We start from the raw sequence: 18,444 nt of genomic DNA on the forward strand, positions 1-18,444 counted from the left end.
CATCCCAGATCAGAGATGTGAGGTGGGAAAAGATGCTTCTTTCATGGTCTGCTAGTCCCCAGGAGAGGCCAGACCAGGTCTGGCGTAGGAAACACTCCCAGGAGGGACTCCTGAAGCCAGCAACCACCCAGTAAGACTGACGACAAACCAACCCATGCAGCTCCACGGAGGAGAGCTCTGTAACAGGGAAGGGTAGGCCAAAGGACCCCCGGGGTGGGGAGCCCCACATATCTAGCTCATTCAGAGACCACAGCCCGAGACTGTTATTCTGTCCCTGCTCAGCCAAGAAGCCCTGGCAACGGGAGCTCTCAGGGAGGAGCCACTTCCAGTCTAATTTCCCTGACGAAGATCCAACAAAGCCACACCCTCCTTCTGGCAGCCACATGGCCAGATGTGCTGCCCAGAGGCGCCTCTGTGTATTAGTGTGGCTCTCAAAGTCTGTTCTGGAAAATTCGTCGTATGTCTCAAGGCATTGAATAGTAGGGTGGTTTCATATGCCCCCTTCCCAGCTAGTCAGTCCCTTCTCTATCTGCCAGCCCCCTTCCCGGATCATCAGGGTGCTGGCCTGCACTGCCCCTCCACTGGCCACTTCCTGATTGCCCCTGCATGTGGCAGGTACGGGGATGGAGAGAGGTACCCATGGGACTTTCCTCCCAGCCCTAGAGTGAAGATGACAGTGGCCTCCAGGAACTAGTGTGCTCAGCCAGGAGGCCTCGTGCCCACTTGGCAGAGGCCTGACCCCTCCCATCCCACACTGCACCCCACCCTGGGGTCCCCTGTAGCTCTGAAAGCAGCCCAAGTTCACTGAGTTTCTAATAGTTTCTCCAGCCCACTGCTCCAGTTGCAAAGAAAATGGAAATTGCCAAAGGGGAAAACCAGCAGCCTCTGTCTGCCCCCCTGGTGTGGGAAGGAAGCAAAGCCATTCCTGAAGAAAACCTCCGTGCAGGTCCCCTGGGCCCCTCACCTGGCAGCAGCCATGGAACCCAGGGCTGCACAGTCTGGAGCGAGAGAACTAAGGGCAAGAGTCCAGACCCCTCCAGTGTGACCCCCCTGAGTCTCCTCCCTCTCTGCAGTCAGGCAGGGGACACAAGGATGCTGTAGCTCGGGGAGGCCTCAGGGTGGGGACACTTGCCCAAGTCAAAGCTCATCTCGATGGAGCAATAATGAACCACAGCAAGAGTTCAGGGGGTGATATAAATATATTTTGGAAGCTACCCGTGTCCTCTGGGGTGAAGAGCCAGCACAGAGGGCCCCCCACGCCCACCCACCTCCTCCCCCATCTCTCCACAGACCCATCCCACCCACTTCTGTCTCTTTCCAGGCTTCAGGGCAAGGAGTAAGAGGGGTCTCTGGGGAGCTGAGGGGGAAGTGTCAGGGGACCGGGTGGCAGCAGCAGGAGTGGCAGCGTCATGCCTCAGAGCTGAAGGGCATGAGACTGTTCTTTCCAGCCTGGGGCCCCAGGGCCTATTTCTCCAGGGCCATGGGAATGTGGGGTGTGGGAGCAGCACTAGGGAGGTCATAGAGGCCAGAATCAGGGACCTGGGGAGGTGCAGGTAACCCATGCTCCCTACTTTGCCCATCCAGAACTACTTGTCCATCCCAGAACTACTCAACTCCCACAGTGCCTAAGAGAATGGGATGGCATGAGGGTTGGGCATGCAGGAGCGGGAGGGGGAGGGAAAGGAGGAGGGAGGGAGGGGGAAGGGTGGGAGGGAGTGAGAGGTGACTGAAACCCCGCCCCTAGGTCAGCTACAATCAGGAGGGCAGGAATGGGTGGGGAGGCAGCAGGTCCACTGAAGGCTGGGAGGACCAGGGAAGGGGCAAGTGCCCTACAGCCCTTCCAGTCACTTCAGCCGGGCCCACCACTAACAGCCCAGGAGCTCCACGCGCAGGGTGATGCGGTTGTGCCAGGCCACGGGCAGGATGCGCACAAAGCGGGCCAGGAAAGGCGTCTCAAACATGTTCTTCTTGTGCGAGTTATTATCGAAGTTGCCAGGGAAGATCTAGAGGCACAGAGGGTGTCAGGAGGACTCCAGAGCCAGCCCCCCCTCCCCTCGGAGCCCCAGATCAGACTCACAGGGCACTCCTGGAGTGGTGAGGGCAGGACAGCTGGACAGACACTCACCTTGCCTTCCACAGCCCCCTGGTCCCTGTATTCAGTCCAGTTCTCACCATCATCACTGTAGGCCACCCTGTAGGCTGCCACATACTGGATATGGCCAAAGTCTCGGGCCCCCTGGGTGATGATGCCGGTCACTCGCCTCAGGGAGCCTAGGTCAATCTATAGGAAACAACCAACCACGTTTTCTTTATTTGGACCAAATCCAGTAAGATAGAAAAAGGCAGGCACATAGGGGCACACATTTGAGTTTCAGGAAAACTACTTCACTTGGCAGAGCCTCAGTTTCCTCATCTATAAAATGGGCATAAATAATGCTACCTACTTTGTCAGACACCATTAAACACTTCACTGCAATGAAGCCTAGGTTTCAAAGCCTGGGCCCTGACCAACCCACGGCCAACCCTTCGTACAGTGAGAACAGAGACAGAAGAGACCACAGCCTACAGGGGCAGGAACTGCTCCAGAGGGCCCCTGCAGGGCCGTCCACAGCCTGACACCGTCCTGGGGAAGTCGAAAGGCTGGCAGCTCTCCCGGAACCCGGCCCCACAGGCTAATGTGCTCCCCGCTCCCCTCCTGACGCCTGTCCCTGCCCATCCCAGGGAACCTGCCACCTGCCCCTGGGCAGGCAGTGCCAAGACCCAGGCTGCAAATCCAACTCACTGCCAACCAGTAGGGGAGCCCTAGGCATGAATCCTCACCCTGGCAGAACCCCGTTTCCTCATCTATAACATGAGTGGATGCTTTCATTTCCCATGACTCTCCTGATATCCAAGGGCTGTCCCATGGCCTGTTCTCAGACAGCGAGTTAGAGAGTGTCTGCTCTGAGCTCAAGCAGAGAAATCCCGAGGTGCCTGGGTCAGGCATGCCTCCTGCAACCTGCCCTGCTGTCTACGGGCTCAGCCTTATCACCCTGCGGCAGCCGATGGAGGTAGCCTTACCTCTAGACACACATGGGCGCGCACACTCCCACACACAGACATTCACACCACCTGGGGCTGGGGGCCTTGGTGGAAGCAGCACTAAGCTCCCCCACTCTCCCCCCTCTGAAGTTACATAATCAGGAAAAAGAGGGGGCGTGGGGGACATGAGAGGGCAAAGCCAAACAAAAACAAGGCTATGCAGAAACTCCCTCCTGGGGAGCAAAAGCCTGGGCTGGGCCAAGGTCAAAGATCTGGCAGTCCCACCCAATCCTAGCCTACCCCAGCCCAGCATCCCAGGAGGAGCCTGACCCACCTGCAGCCACTCAGAGGCAGAGTTGGTCTGGGCGGTCCAGGCGTTGAACTTGCCCTGATTATCCAGCCGTGCGTAGAACGGATACCAGCTAAAGGCACTCAGGCCCCAGGTCTTGTAGAAGCTGGAGGCTGTGATCTGCTTGTCGGGGATGGTGCTGTCCTTCAGGCCTAGGGGTTCGGCGCATCCTGCCAGCAAGGGGGGGCTGTCACCTGGATTAGGGATCCACAGCCTCCCAGGGGTGTGAGCACGAGGCAATGAAGGGGAAAGAACTCTGTGGCTCCTGACCCATCCGCTCAGACGACAGATAGAAGCTCCTTCTGCCTTTCAGAGCCAACCGTCCTACTTTCTTACTGCCAGCCCCACCCACTCCTAACCTCACCTCCCACTCCCAGCCTCACGTGCTCTTCATGGATCACCCACCGCTCTTCACCCTCCGCACTAGCACAGGCCCTGATCCACCACCTCTCACCCACCCTCAAGGCCTGACTCGTGAAACACCTCCTCCCAGAAGCCTGCCCGGACCACCTCACTTGAGTGGGACTTCTCCCTCCTCCAGACTCACAGCACTTCCTCTGTCACTCCTACAGCACAGCCGCTATCCACACCACTGAGTCCTGGCATTACCAGCATCTCACTGATTCAGTGCTTACATCAGTCATTTAATCTACCACACAAAAACCAGGACAAAGAGGAAACCAGTAACCCCATTCCAGAGATGAGAAAATTGAGGCTGAGAGACATTAAGCACTGTGACCAAGTCCACCCCCTCTAAACACACACACACACACACACACACACACACTGCTAATGACCATGCCACTCAGTGACAATTCTCCACCATTTCTGCACCCACCAAGAGCCAGGAAGGCCTGCCTGGTGGTGACCCAGGGATGAACAGGAAAACCTCCTGCTGTGGAAGCCAAAAACTCAGAACTGCTGGGGCTCAGGACCGACCCTGTATCCCTGCCCAGCAGCCCCTCCCAGGGAGTTCACACACTCACTACTCTGCGTGCTGTCAGACAGGCCTAGGAGGGCTGCCTGAAAAGCTGGCCTTGGTTTGACACAAGCCTGCCCAAACACTCAGGAATGTGCCGGGCTGCTTTGTCCTCATTGTCTGCACCTGCAGGTGTCCAGAACAGTCAGGGACAAGCAGGGGATAACCTCCCCGGAGAATGATGGGCAGATCTTACACATGGCAGAGTCCCCACTCCATTTCATCTGTCCCTTTGCAGAATCAGGGGTGGAGGAGTGGGCCTGGAAAGCCGTGGCTCCCTCTGGAAGCAGACTGTAGTACACAGCGCTCCACACCACTGTCTCCCAGACACTCGCATCCTTGCCACTAAAGACATCTGCCTGCAGAGTGTGCTGATGCCGACCAATCATACCATCTCCCCGTGCGGGCGGTGCACCAGGTAGCCTCCACCCTCCTCCCACAAAGAGAGGCCGCTGGGCTGGGAGGTGGCTCATCTCCTGGGCCAGGCCTGGAGGGCGTAGGCCCAGAGCCCTCTGCAGAGGACTCCGAGGCATCGTCTGCTCTAGGTGGACCCTTCTACAGACCGTCTGCTTCCAGCAGTTCATCCCCCCGCCCCTCACTTCTGGGCCCCACCCCAGGAAGTCAGACTGCCTTCCAGATACAATGCAGTTGGGTGGGGCACCAAGCCAAGGGCAGGGCTCTCAGCTCCAGCACTTGCTATGTGACGCTGGGAGCTCCCTTCCCCTCTCTGGTCCTCAGACTGTAAAATGAGGTACAAAAGCAGTGCGCCTCACAGATCAGCTGGGGACCTTATTAGTGTAAGGATTCTGTCTGTGCAGGTCTAGGGTGGAGCTGGGAGTCTGCACTTCTACAAGCTCCCCGGTGACACTCATCCTGCTGGTCCACAGAGCTCACTGAGTAGAAGTCTCTAATCCATCCACTCCATTGACCCCCCACCTTGGTCCAAGCCACCTTATCTTCCCACACATCCCTTGCCTGGAATGCTCTTTCCAAGTTATTCACATGGCTTGATCTCCATCATTCCAACCTCTACTCAAAGGCCATCCCAACAGGGCAGTCCCTCACCTCACCCCAAATCACCCTCGTCACATCACCCTCTCGTGTTTCCTTCATAGTTCTTACTGCTATGTGAGCTTTCTTTCATTTGCTCCCTGTCTCACATCAGCCTCACCTATTAGAATGCAATTTCCATGACCTCAGGGATCTCACCTGTATCATTCTCTAGAGCCAGGTACTCAGAAGGAGCTTAATAAATATCTTAATAAATGTCTATTGAGTTGAATAACTAATCAATTCATCAAGGACACCATGCCCACCAGCGAAGAGGAATCCTGAGGCAGGGCCTGCCCAGAAATGCCTCGACCTCAGCCCCACACACGTGCACACGTGTACACACACAGGCAAACAGCAACACTCTCCAGCTGACTGGAACGCCTCCAAGGGAAAGGAGGTGGTCCAGTCCTTGAGCCAAGCAGACAGGGAAGCCTCACTTCCTCAGCTCGCCAGTCTCGCCTTCTCTTGGCTTTAGAGGGGACCAGCTGTGATAGACTCAGGCAGGCAACGTTAACAGCCAAAGGCTTCAGATTATGACAGTGAGCAGCGAGGGACTCCAGGGAGAGGCGCCCAGGGTGGGGGCCCCCAGACCTGTCTCTGTCCTTCACAAATTGCCTGAATCTCCTTTTAGCAGAAGTCAAAGTCTTTACCTCTCCCACTTAAAATGATTAGGCTCAAAAGGCAGTGACCCTGAGAGTAAGAACTGTGGAAAGGGGGCACAGAGGGTGGGTGTCGGAGAAAACAAGAAAGGCAGAGCGCCACCTCTGCTCTGCAGCTCTACCTAGTGAGCCCTACAGTTCTGCCAGTGGCCAGCAGGTGGCACTGTAGCTGCAGAGAGGGAAATACCAGGCCTCAGAGAAAAGACTGGGCTGGCCTGAGCTGAGCAGTGACAACGCCCTCAACCCAGCGCCTGCACCCTGACCACTCCAATGGCCAGTTTTTCATGGCTCAGCAGAAACCTGTCCCTTTCTGGTCCCCTATCCTTTAATCCGAGAATGTCCGCGGAAAGGACAACAAGAAGCACCAGCTCCAGCCCTATGACCCTAGAAGCCCCCATGTTTCTCTTGAATACAGACCACAGGCTTCGGGGAAAAACTGTGGATGGGTGGGTGTCAGAAGCCCAGGGATCTAGACCAAGTTTTAATACCTACCAGCTGTATACCCTTGATAAATAATTTATCTGGGCCTCACTTTCCTCATTCATTCATTCATTCACTCACTCACTCACTCATTCATCATTTATTGAGCACCTATGATCCAGGCTCTGTTCTAGGCACTGGGAATGCAATGGTGAACAAAACAAACTCCCTGCCCCCAGGGAACTGACATCTGCAAAAGACAACTAATGCTACATGTTCTAGAAGCTAAGGAACCAATCAGAGTAAGTGAAAATATTTTGAAAACTGAAGTGGTATCTTTTTCCTCTACCAACCAGAAGAGAGCAAACACCTGGGCAGGGCTGCTGATGGCCAGGTGATCCCTCTAGTGACCATCTCCTGTGTGAGCCCAGGTTCCTCCGCCTTGCTGCCACCCTACCAGCTCAGCATGGCTGAGAAAAGAGGGGGCAGGGAAAGCAAGCCCCTAGGATTACACAGCCCGCAGCACTCACCATTCAACTCACAGCCAAGGAGCTCAAAGCGGAGGGTGCAGCCCCGGTGACAGATGACGGGCACCAGCCTCACATACTGCACCTCCAGAGGGATGTCAAACAGGTTGACCTTCAGGCCGTTGTTGTCCATATTACCCACAAACACCTACGCGGGAAGAGGCAGGTTGCAGGAGTGGGTCAGCAATGGGCAGCCCCACTTCCTGGGGTTGCCTCCTCTTCCTCTTCAGGCAGGAGCTCAGTCCTTCCTCTGGCCACCTCACAGCCCTCAACATGATTCCCCTTCTCAGACCTTCCGTGGTCTCCATGGGGCCTGGGCATAAGCTCCCATTTTTTACACAGGGCCACCTATGACCTACAGGGTGCCTCTGTGCAAATTAGGAAAAGGTACTCCTTTCTCAAGACATTTTATTCTAACAATTGTCCCACAGAGAGAAGCACACAAACATCTGATGTCTATATTGTAAGTGGTGCTTAGTAATGACATCTTTGAGCAGTGTACAACACGTACAACTGTACACAGTATCCTTGGAGGCTCTGAATGCATCCCAGCTCCACCACTATAGCCACTCTCAAGTCACTGAACCTTTTTGAGTTTCACCCCTCTTATCTATAAAGTGGGGCTGTTACCTGTAATCATAGGCCACAGGCACAATCTGGGTTTCCCGATTTCTGCGAAGCAAGAGGCATCTGAAAACCCACCTCGTGGCCCATTACCCAGGGTACCCTCCCCTCACTGGGGGCCCTCAAACAGCACTGGAGCCCCAGGGGTTGCTGATCACAGCCCTTCTTTAGGACTCCAACAAGCCTCACCTTATCTCCTGAGCCCTCTGTATTCTGGACGAACTGGAACTTGCGCCCATCGACACTATAGGCCACCTTGAAAGTCTTCAGGTACTCGGCACTGCCTGCGCGGCTGGCACCCTGCGTCACCACACCTGTGACCCGCATCTTCCGCAGCAGGTTCACCTGGACCAGGGCAGGGAGGATAAAACCCTTATCTCCCAGGTTCTTTCCACCCCTACCCTCTCCCCTCAAACCAGCAGAGAACAACCCAAGCATGACAGAGAGGGGCTTTCTCATCCGGGCTTTGGACCCAGCACACTAACAGGGACAGGTCCCCAGAGGCCTCATCCAGTGCCAACAGCCCCTCCACAGCCTAGCGTTCGCTCCCTCTCATCCTGCCCACCCACTCCAGGTGCCCCAAAGCTGCCTTCCACTTAAAGATGCTTCTACCTATGGGAACCTGCAACCTTGCTACCGGGACCCCAGGTATGAACCTTGCTACTGGTGATCTCACATGGTGACCCCCAAATGTGGGCGCCCTCCCCTCACCTTCTCCCTTCCCATCACACTGCCCACCCCTTCCATACCTGGATCCAGGGGTTTCTGTCATAGTTGCTGGATGTCCACGCATTGACGATGCCCGTGCGGTGCAGGCGGGCCAGCTCCGGGGCCCAGCGCTGCAAACCCATGAAACCCAAGTGCAGGGACGAGGCGGAGATCTGGGAGTCGGCGATGGCGCCCGTCTCCATGCCCAGTGGCATGGAACAGACTGGGGGGGGGAGGGAGCAGTCAGAAGGCCACCCAAGCAGGTGCAACCCAAGGGACACGAGAACGAAACAGTGTGGCCTCTGTCAAGGACCTGGAGCAGAGACCACGAAGGGACCATGAGGGCTGAGGAATAGGTAACAAGAAAAGGTGAGTGGGAGGAAAAGAGGGGCCGGGCAGAGTCGCGGGGGGTTGGGACCCAGGGCTGCCAGGAGGTTCCGAGCCAGGCCAGAACTCACGGCACTGCCATAACTGGCAGTCGGAGTCCCTGCCCGGCTGCAGTAGGTGGTCTCATTTTTACAGGGCATCGAGCAGCAGTTATTTCAATATGGAGGCTGGGCTGGTGAGAGAATTTCAGTGTGGCCTCCTCTTCTTCCATGTCCCCACCCCACCAGGAGGACCACCCCATCCAGCCCAGCCCCTGGCTTCCTCAGGAGGATGGTTTTGGAAGAAAGGGAGCCTCAGATGGCGCCTCAGAAGGGGCGCCTCATATGTTCAGTACACATATGAACAGTACGTGTACTGCACATAAAGGGTTGAGCACCTCTGCATGGAGTTTTCTAGAATCCCACTGGCAGGAGTTTTCTGGGTGAAGTTTGAGTGCCATTCTGTTTTCTCTCATTCCCTTTGCCTCTTCTAAGTACTGGTTCTGACCCAGCCATCTGGGAAGCTGTCCCTAGCCAGGGCCCATTGCCTTCACCATTACCCCAGCGACGTGGCCCTTGGGAGCCAAGCCTGTGCACCTGGACCTTAGCTCCAAGGTCCTCAGCAGAGAACGCAGGGACAGGTCCACTCTTACTCCATTCCCCCGGGCTCACGTCGAGCTCAGTGTACAACACTCTTGCAGGGAGAGTGAGGCACAAAGCGAGACCATACGCCCCAGATCAGAGCCAGCCTGTGGCTGAGCAGAGATCTGAACCCAGGCCTGCACTGTCCCCACCCCCATATGTCCACACCCAGATGGCCCCACATGTGCATTCTTTGGGTCTGTGGGGTCCTTGTGGGCTCCAAGGAAAGACACCACATAACAAATACGGAGGGGCTGCAAAGAAAAAAAGTGGGGCAAGGGTTGGGGGAGTTCCTCCACCTTTGCAGTCGCCCCTGCCTTCTGCCCCAGGTGTTACCACATCCAGCCCAGGACAGACCCCAGGCCGAGAAGCAGAAAAGAGGCTAGATGAGTAACTCCAACTCAGGCACACCCAGGGTTACCTGGGCTCCCAGCCCAGTAATTAGTGGGCCCACTTGGCCTCACCAGGGCTCTGTCGGTCTTGGCAACCCCCCTCCAGACATACACATGCTTCCTCTCCCTAGTATCTCAGATTGGCCTCAGCCCAAGGCCCAAGGCCCTCAGTGCTGTCTCCTCTGATGTGAAGGGGGAGGCAGACACTTTACCTGCCCTCCCCCAGAGGCTGGCTCCCACCCAGCTGGCCCAGCCCTCCCCCTCCTCCCAGAGACCATCCCCACATCTGCCTACAGCAGAACTGCCTGCCCCCTGGCCATGATGCTCAGTGACAGACCAACTGGACTGCAGAAGTCTGCCCCCCACAACCCCACTCCACCCACCCTAGGCCTCCACGTGGACAAGCCCACCCCACAGCAGGTTAGAAAGAGTCCTAGGCCAGGAGGGAGGATGGTGCGGAGAGCCGCTGCTGGCCAGGCCTGCTTGGTTATCCACTGGGCCACAGAATGGCCCTGGGTGGGTGCCCAGCAGGCCAGGCTGGTCAGCCCCTCTGCGCACACCGGGCCTCTGACCACCTGACCGTGAGGGGACGGTCCCGTCTGCCCAGGCCTCTCCCTCCTCCCTGAGCTCTGCGATGAGGCCAGAGGTCAAACCTGGGCCGGAACTGTCAGACCCTGAGGCCCAAGCCTTATAAACTGACCTCCGAGGCCCCCAAAGACTAAGAATGTGCTGGTTTTCTCCTCTTGGTAGAAAATTCCCAAGACTTAACCCTAATACTGTGCGTCTGGTTCATGGTGATCCAGAAAACAACACTCCCACGACCTCTGGGGTCACCACCGCCCCTCACTCCCCACAGGGACGTCAGGCCTGGCCCGCAGTCCCAGGAGAGAGGGCCAGACAGGAAGAAGCCTGAGGGGGAACAAGCCCCCACCCCCGCCTGGCTGGGGCTCTGTCCCACCCCAGTCTACCCAGAGGAGGCCCTGACACAGAGGTAAGGCCAGCACATGGCCTGGGCTGCCAGGACTGTGGCTCAGGGTCTTCCACCCCAGACACTCACCTATCTCACAGTGGATGCCTGTGTGGCCATGAGGGCACTTGCAAATGTACTGGGTGAAGACATCCCCTCGGTGTGAGTCATTGATCACCTGGCATTCGGCATCATTGTGGCAGGGATTTGGGAAACAGGGACCTGGGGGGATGGGGGGCAGGAAAGATGGGACAAGGAGATGGGTAAGATGGGTAAGAATTAGCTGGGGACAGAGACAGGCAGCAGCAGGTGGGCCAAGCCCAAAAGGACCCTTTGCCCAAACTCAGCTGACTGCCCACCTCCCCCCGCCATCTCCTCCTTCCCTCAATCTACCCAATGGGGCCTGGGCCAGCCTAAAGCCAAGGATAGTCCTGTGTAGGTGAGTCAGCGCAAGTGAAGGAAGCATCCAGAATTCCAAGTGGCCTGGGAGCTTCGAGGGAAAAGCTGGCAGACAATGGGAGGGGTGCTGGGGACCAGCACCTGCTTCGGGATCAGCTCAGCCCAGCAGCCTGGGCTGCAACTGGGAGCCAGTGGGGAGCGGCAGGCACAGCCCAGGGCAGGTACCTTTCTCAGTCTCATTGCATATAAGGCCCGTGAAGCCTTCAGGGCAGAGGCAGTAGAAGTTGGGTTTGTCCTGGTCCAACAAGCAGGTCCCACCATTCAGGCACTGGCTGGAGTCACAGAAGTCACCTGCAATGGCAGTTCTGACTCAGGAACAAGCTGTTCATTCAGTAAATATCTGGGGGGCCAACTACCATGTATGTCCTGCGCCCTTGAGACAGGGAAGTCAGGTGCAGTCCAGGCTCAAAAAGCCAGGGGAAGGAGGCGGACAAGTCACCAGGTTATAAAGAGGCACCGTGAGCTCTGACAGCCGCCCGCACATGGGGCCAGTGGAGGATGGTTTCTGCCAGGGAGCTGGAAGTTTCAGAGGTGGGGACATTTGAGCTGGTCTAAAAGTCAGAGTGGGAGGGTGCCAGACTGGGGAACGAGGAAAGAACTTTCTAAAGCAAAGCAGAAGCACAGAGGACAAGTATGCTGGAGAACAGTACGACATCACTGAAAAGGTAGGTTGTGGCCAGACTGAGAGGGACCCTTGAGAACAAGTTTAGACTCTTCATCCTGCAGAACAGGGGCTCTTAGTCTTCCTTCAGCCTCCCCACCATCGTCCACCAGGGAAAAATAATCAGAGACTCTCAAGCTTGAGGTGGGAGTGGGGAAGCCATTTCCAACTTGGGGAAGGAGAATGTCAAGAAAAGGCCACCTGCAGAGATGCAGATGGGCTGCCTTGGGGTAGGGAGGCGTCTGGTAGCTACACAAAGATCCCTCTGGCTGTGTGCAGAACTGTGACTGGAGCGGGTGAGAGAGGAGACCAGGAGGGCATCAGGGAGGCTGTCACAGGCCTCCTGGTAAGAGAGAAAGTCAGGCGAAGGGGTGAGGAGGAAGGGCAGATTTGAGAAACACTGGACAACGACTAGAGAGGTGGGAGGAGGGCTGAAAGGACATCACAGCTTCTGGCTAGGGGCCTGGGTGACAGATGTGCACTGTTAGCCTGACCCCAGTCCTGTGACTCGGGTGAACCTCAGCCCACTAGGTCAGCCAGGCCTGCGGAGCATCTTGTAGCTGACCTTAGCATCCCAGAAGGGCATCCCCCCCGACCCCATACCCAAACCCTTCATTTGGGGTAAGACATGGGAAATCTCTTCTCTTCCCCACGGAGTCATGCCGTCCCAGGCTGGAGGGCCCTCCTGAAATCCCAAAGCCCCAGAGAGCTGGGTCTGGGCTCCAGAGAAGGAACACCGTTAACGAGTGATGGAGGCCTCGGAGCTCCACCTCAGCGTGGGCCTCGAGAGCTTAAGGCAGCTCCCAACGAGCTATTAGTCATTGGCTTTAAATAGCAGGTTAATCCCCTCCCTGACCTGACAGGCGGCGGGCAATGCTGCGGCAGAGGCTTGGGAGTAGCCAGAGTCCTGGGCTCCCACCCTATCAAGGTCCAACCCCCCTGTGTCCCCTTCCCAACCTCACCCCTGCCTACACTGCTCCAGGGCAAAGCAGCGAATGGGGAAAAAAGGAAAGTGAAAGGTGCCCCTCCCTGACAGGCCCGTGACTGACTCACCTGCGCACTGCGGCGCTTCCCCCTTCCTGAAAAGCCAGACCACCCTCTACAAAACAACCTGTGGGATTTCAGGGTCCTGCCCTCTTTGGGAGATTTCCCCAGGGACATTTTGCCAGGGCTCAGGCTGTGGGGACAGACAGGAGTGGAAAGGGACTTTGAAGACCCAGCCACCAGTGCCTCCGGGAGAGCCTGGTGTGGCCTTAAGGCTTCCGCTCCAGGCCCAGGGATCAGACTGTCACAGGATGGCAGAGTCAGGGCTCAGCTGTGACCCTCCCCCCAACCTTGCTTCAGTCAATCTTATTTCTTTGAGAAAATGATGGTGGGGGTGCCTGAAGTCTTTGCCATCTGCCCCCATCCCATGGGCACCCTTTCCTCAGCCCACTGTGAAGGGGATGGGACATCCCCATGACCAGCCTGCTGGAGGCCCAGCTGTGAGAAGGCCTCCTGGGCGGGGGAGGAGGACCAAGGAAGATAAAGCTACAGGCCAAGGCCATGGGGGGGGGGGGTGGACGGTGTGTCAGGAGCTGCCACCTCAGGGAGTCCTTTTCCAAGTCCCTGCCCAGGCTCCTGGGCTCCACCTGGAGCCCCATCCGTTCCACCGACTCCCCAGCGCTCCGCTTCTCTGATCAGACACCTTCTTTTAAGCGGAGGACAAAACTCCAGTGAACCCACCAGCAGCCAGGGCTTGAGAGGGAGTTACCAGGGAAAGTTGGCTGGAGAAGACTTATCAATACAAGAGTCCTAGAAACTTCCAGGTGAAAGGCGAGCGCGAGTCAGACACAGTTCAATGGCCTCATTTTACAGATGGGAAAAGAGAGGCCCTACACAGCGGATTCCTTTGTTCTGTGTAAGCCACATCCCTGGGGGAGGCTGGGCTGTCACCCAATGTCCCGAGTACCCGCCCAATGCTCAAGCTTCCAACACCGGTCAAAAACACCCGGCACGGAGACAGCCGAGCGCATCCCTGCCTCCCGCCGGGGTGCGGCGAGAGAAGTCGCCCCTCCGCTCGGCCCCGGCTCTTTGACCAAGTTTGTAAACAGTGGAGGCAGAGGGAGGGCGCGGCGGCGAACTTCCGAGCCGGGCGGAGAGGAGGCGCGGGGGCGAGAAGGCGGCGCGATCCACTCACCCGAGGCGGCGAAGAGTCCCGAGGCGCAGAGGAGCGCGCCGCAGAGCGCGGCCAGCAGACGGGAGCCTGGCATGGTGTGCGGACGCGGGCGCGGGACCCGGCGCTTCGGCTGGTCAGACCCGCGGGTTCTCACTCCTTCTCCTGGACGGGAATAAATCAGGCAGCTCAGCACCTCCCACTGGGCCACGTGCTCCGCCCAGGGCGGCCAGAGGCGGACTCGGGGCGGGGTTCCGCGGCCGGGGAGGGGAGGGTGGGGAACCGAGGGGTCCGCGGCCGCCACCTCCTGCCTGGGCCACGCCCAGCGTCCCGCGTGGTGCTGGTGACCGAACCCCCAGTCCTGGGTTGACTGGGCAGGAAAGGGCTCAGAAGGAGTTGTTTGTTTTTTGCTTTTGGGTTTTGTTTTTTTTTTTAATTTTAGGCTTAAGAAAACCTGCTAAACTTTATTCATAGTAAGAAAAATGCAAATTAAAAGTACGACTACCATGTTTTCAATTATCAGATTGGCAAGTACTGAATTAACTAGCGCACTGTTAGTGCGTGGCTGTGGGGAACAGACTCAAGCATGCATTCTTGGAGAGGCTGTAAGTTGGCTCCACTTCTCAAGAGAGCTGTATGGTAATATCTATCAAAATGAAAAATGCTGAGACCCTAAGATCTAGCAATTCCGCTTACAAGAATTCATTCTACCGAAAGTCACACGTATAAAATGACATACACACAAAGCTATCATAGCAGCATTCTTTGAAGTGGTTAAGACTTTAAAAAAAAAAAAAAAAGGAATCAGCATGCTTTCTCAGTAAAGTGCCAGATAGAAGGTATTTTAGGATTTGCAGGCCATAAGGTCTCTGAGGCAACTCTTCATCTCTGCCCTTGCAGCAGGAAAGCAGCTCTAGACAATATTCCAGGAAATGAGCATAATGGTTGCTTAAAGGGAAGGTAACCAGGGTGTCCAGGTGGGAAGAGACTTGCTTGTCATGGTTGACTTTTTCCTAAATGATTCTTTTTTTATCATGTACAGGGATTACCTATTTACAAAACAAAACAAAACAAAACAAAACAAAAAACAAACAGAAAAACTTAATAATTGTGGTCTAGTCAGACTAGCCAAAAAAAAAAAAAAACAGAGCGGCCAGATTAGGTATCTCCCTATCAGTTATGTTGAGACCTAGGTTGGGACTAGAGTCAGACTTTACTGGCTGGAGACCCTTCTTAAAACTATTCAGAAGGAAAAACACTACATATGATCAACTCAATGTCCACAGAAATAGCATTTGGTAAAAAATCAACACCCTTTTGTGATAAAACAATCAACAAACTAGGAGTAAAAGGGAGCTTTCTCACCTGATAAAGGATATCTATGAAAACCCACAACTAATACCACGCTTCATGGTGACAGACTGAATGTTTCCCCTACAATCAGGAACAAGATAAAGATATCTGCTCTTACTCCTTATATTCAACACTGCCGTCGAGGTTCTAGCGAGGATAATTAGGCAAGAAGTAGAAATAAAAGACATCCAGGTTAGAAAAGAAGAAGTAACACTCTATTTACAGATGACACAATCTTACATATAGAAAACACTAAAGAATCCACACACCAAAAAAAAGAAAGTCTATTAAAGCTAATCAATGAGTTCAATGAGGTTGCAGCATAAAAGGTTAATACAAAAATCACATGTATTTTTTACACTGGAAAGGAACAATACAAAAATATAATTAAGAAAACAATTTCATTTACAATAGCATCAAAAAGAATAAAATACTTAGGAGTAAATTTAAAGAAGTGAAAGGCTTGTATACTGAACAATACAAAATATTACTGAAAGAAATTAAAGAAAACCTAAATAAATGGAAAGACATCCTTGTTCATGGATTGGAAGACTTATATTGTTAAAATGACAATACTCTCCAAATTGATTTACGTGTTCAACACAATCCCTCTCAAAATTCCAGCTGTCTTTTCTGCAGAAATTGACAAATTGATCTCAGAATTTATATGGAAATGGAAGGGACCCAGAATGGCTAAAACACGTGGGGTGGGAACAAAGTTGTAAAACTCACACTTCACAATTCCAAAACCTACTACAAAGCTACAGTAATCAAGACTGTGCAGTACTGTCTTAAGGAAAGACATACAGATCAGTGGAATAGAATTGAGAGTCCAGAAATAAATCCATACATCCATGGTCAACTGATTTTCAACAAGAGTGCCAGGACAATTCAATCAGGAAAGAATAGTCTTTTCACCAAATTGTGCTGGAACAACTGGATAGTCACAAAAAAATAAAGTTGGACTCCCATATCACTTTATACAAAAAACTAACTCAAAATAGATCAAAGACCTAGCTGTAAGAGCTAAAACTGTAAAACTCTTAGAAGAAAACAGACATAAATCTTTATAACCTTGGGTTAGGCAATGGTTTCTTAGACATGAGAACACAACCAACCAAAGGAAAAAAAATAGATTCATTGAACTGCAGCAACACTTAAAACTTTTATACTTCAAAGGACACTTTCAAAGGTGAAAAGACAACCCACAAAACAGGAGGAAGTATTTGCAAATCATTTGTCTGATAAGAGTCTAATATCTAGAATATGTAAATAACTCATAACTCAACTACAAAAGGACTAATCAATTTTTAAATGGGCAAAGCATTTGAATGGATATTTCTCCAAAGAAGATATACAAATGAAAAACATACATGAAGAGATGCTTAAGATCATTGATCAGCAGAAAAATGAAAATCAAGATCAAAAGCATGTGACATACCACTTCACATGCCCACCAGCATGGCTATAATCAAAAAGACAGATAATAAGTGTTAGTGAGGATATAGAGAAATTAGAACCCTTATATATTACTGATGGGATTGTAAAATGGTGCGGCCACTGTGGAAAACAGTTTGACAGTTAAACATAAAGTTACCATATGACCCAGCAATTCTACTCCTAGGTACATACCCAGGAGGACTAAAAACAAGTTCATACAAAAACTTACACATGAATGATCATAATAGCATTATTAATAGCCAGCAACTGGAAACAACTCAAACGTCCATCACATAATGAATGGATAAACCAAGAGGCAGATCCACACAATGAACCATTATTCAGCCATAAAAATGAATGAAGTACTGATAATTGCTGCAACATGGATTAACCTTGAAAATATTACACTAACTGAAGGAAGCCACACACAAATGGCCACACACTGTATAATTCCATTCATATAAAATGTCCAGAATAGGCAAATCCATGGAGACAGAGAATAGAGGAGTGGTTGCCTGGGGCTGGGATAAGCGGAGAATGAGGAGTGGCTGTTCATGGATACAAGGTCTCTTTTTGGGATGCTGAAGATGTTCTGAAATTAGCAGAGAAGGGGATTTTCTTTTATGATCTGACCCTTGTAGAGATCAGTAGGATGGAATCTCCTTGGCCTGAATGTGTTCCTTATCCAGTACTAGAGCATCACAACATTACAAGATTTGGTTGGATTTTTTTGACAGTATCATAATGTGATCATTTTTAACAGGTAGTCTACATTAAAACTTTCAGATTTTTGTTCCTATAGGTGACAGGACACCAGGTATATCTTTATTTTTTAGACATGCCCCTACACGATCAAAAAACATAATTTGTGTTCCAGAAACTTAACAAGAGTCAAGTAAATTGACAAAATTCTAAATTAATGGGGCTTTGGGGGAATAATTCTATTCATACCTAATTGGTGGACCTACAAGTTGATTCAGTCTCTCTGGATCGCAGTCTGACTGTAGCAAGACTTACAAAACTTGACCTGGTATCTGCCTTGGGCAAATTCACTGCAAGGAAATTACCCAAATAAAAAGTAATATATAGAGATGAGCATAGCATCATTATTTATGATTTTGAAAAATCACTGATAATCCAAAATGAATTGGCAAAGTGGAATACTTGCCAAAAGCAATGTAATTTTTCAGTAAGAAAATAAAAATGTAACCAACTATTAAATATCACTGTAGACCTACCGGAATGACTAAAATCCAAAAAATTTGATCATACCAAATGTTGACAATGATGCAGACCAATAGGAACTCTCATTCATGAGGATGGAAGATGGTACAGCCACTTTGGAAGACGGTTTGGTGGTTTCTTATAAACTTTAACATAGACTTACCGAATGACCCAGGAGCAACTACACTTTAGCTACTTACGCAAGTGAATTAAAATGTATGTTAACATAAAAACCTGTACACAAATGTTTAGAGCAGCTTATTTCACAAACAAAGACATCATGGTTAGATGTCTTTCAGCAGGTGAATGGGCAAACTGTGGTATAACCATATAATGGAATATTTATCTGTGATAAAAAGTACTGAGGTATTGATTCACACAATAACATAGATGAATCTTAAATGTGTTTTGCTAAGATAGAGAAGACAAACCAAAAAAAGCTACGT

The 18,444-nt window shown here is 52.5% G+C and overlaps 1 protein-coding gene across 1 annotated transcript; it reads right to left on the bottom strand.

The window, feature by feature from the left end:
* Window positions 1-1,180: 1,180 nt before the first annotated feature.
* MFGE8 (milk fat globule EGF and factor V/VIII domain containing) lies at window positions 1,181-14,146 on the bottom strand. The gene is made up of 9 exons (XM_074354213.1): window positions 14,006-14,146; window positions 11,331-11,456; window positions 10,797-10,928; window positions 8,382-8,563; window positions 7,822-7,977; window positions 7,012-7,156; window positions 3,356-3,540; window positions 2,126-2,281; window positions 1,181-2,003 (listed from the first exon to the last, which is right to left on the bottom strand). Exons 1-9 carry the CDS (start codon window positions 14,076-14,078, stop codon window positions 1,866-1,868), a joined length of 1,293 nt encoding a protein of 430 aa, XP_074210314.1. The 5' UTR covers window positions 14,079-14,146; the 3' UTR covers window positions 1,181-1,865.
* Window positions 14,147-18,444: the final 4,298 nt, after the last annotated feature.

The sequence above is a fragment of the Camelus bactrianus genome, chromosome 27 (genome assembly GCF_048773025.1).
Source record: "Camelus bactrianus isolate YW-2024 breed Bactrian camel chromosome 27, ASM4877302v1, whole genome shotgun sequence".
NCBI lineage: Eukaryota > Metazoa > Chordata > Mammalia > Artiodactyla > Camelidae > Camelus > Camelus bactrianus.

Excerpts from the sequence above, each read along its gene's own strand:
- MFGE8 (XM_074354213.1), bottom strand. The coding sequence starts at position 14,078 with ATGCCAGGCTCCCGTCTGCTGGCCGCGCTCTGCGGCGCGCTCCTCTGC. Across the intron at positions 11,457-14,005 it reads GGGACTCTTCGCCGCCTCGG|GTGACTTCTGTGACTCCAGC; the intron begins GTGAGTGGATCG and ends CTGCCATTGCAG. Across the intron at positions 3,541-7,011 it reads CCTTGGCTGTGAGTTGAATG|GATGCGCCGAACCCCTAGGC; the intron begins GTGAGTGCTGCG and ends CCTTGCTGGCAG.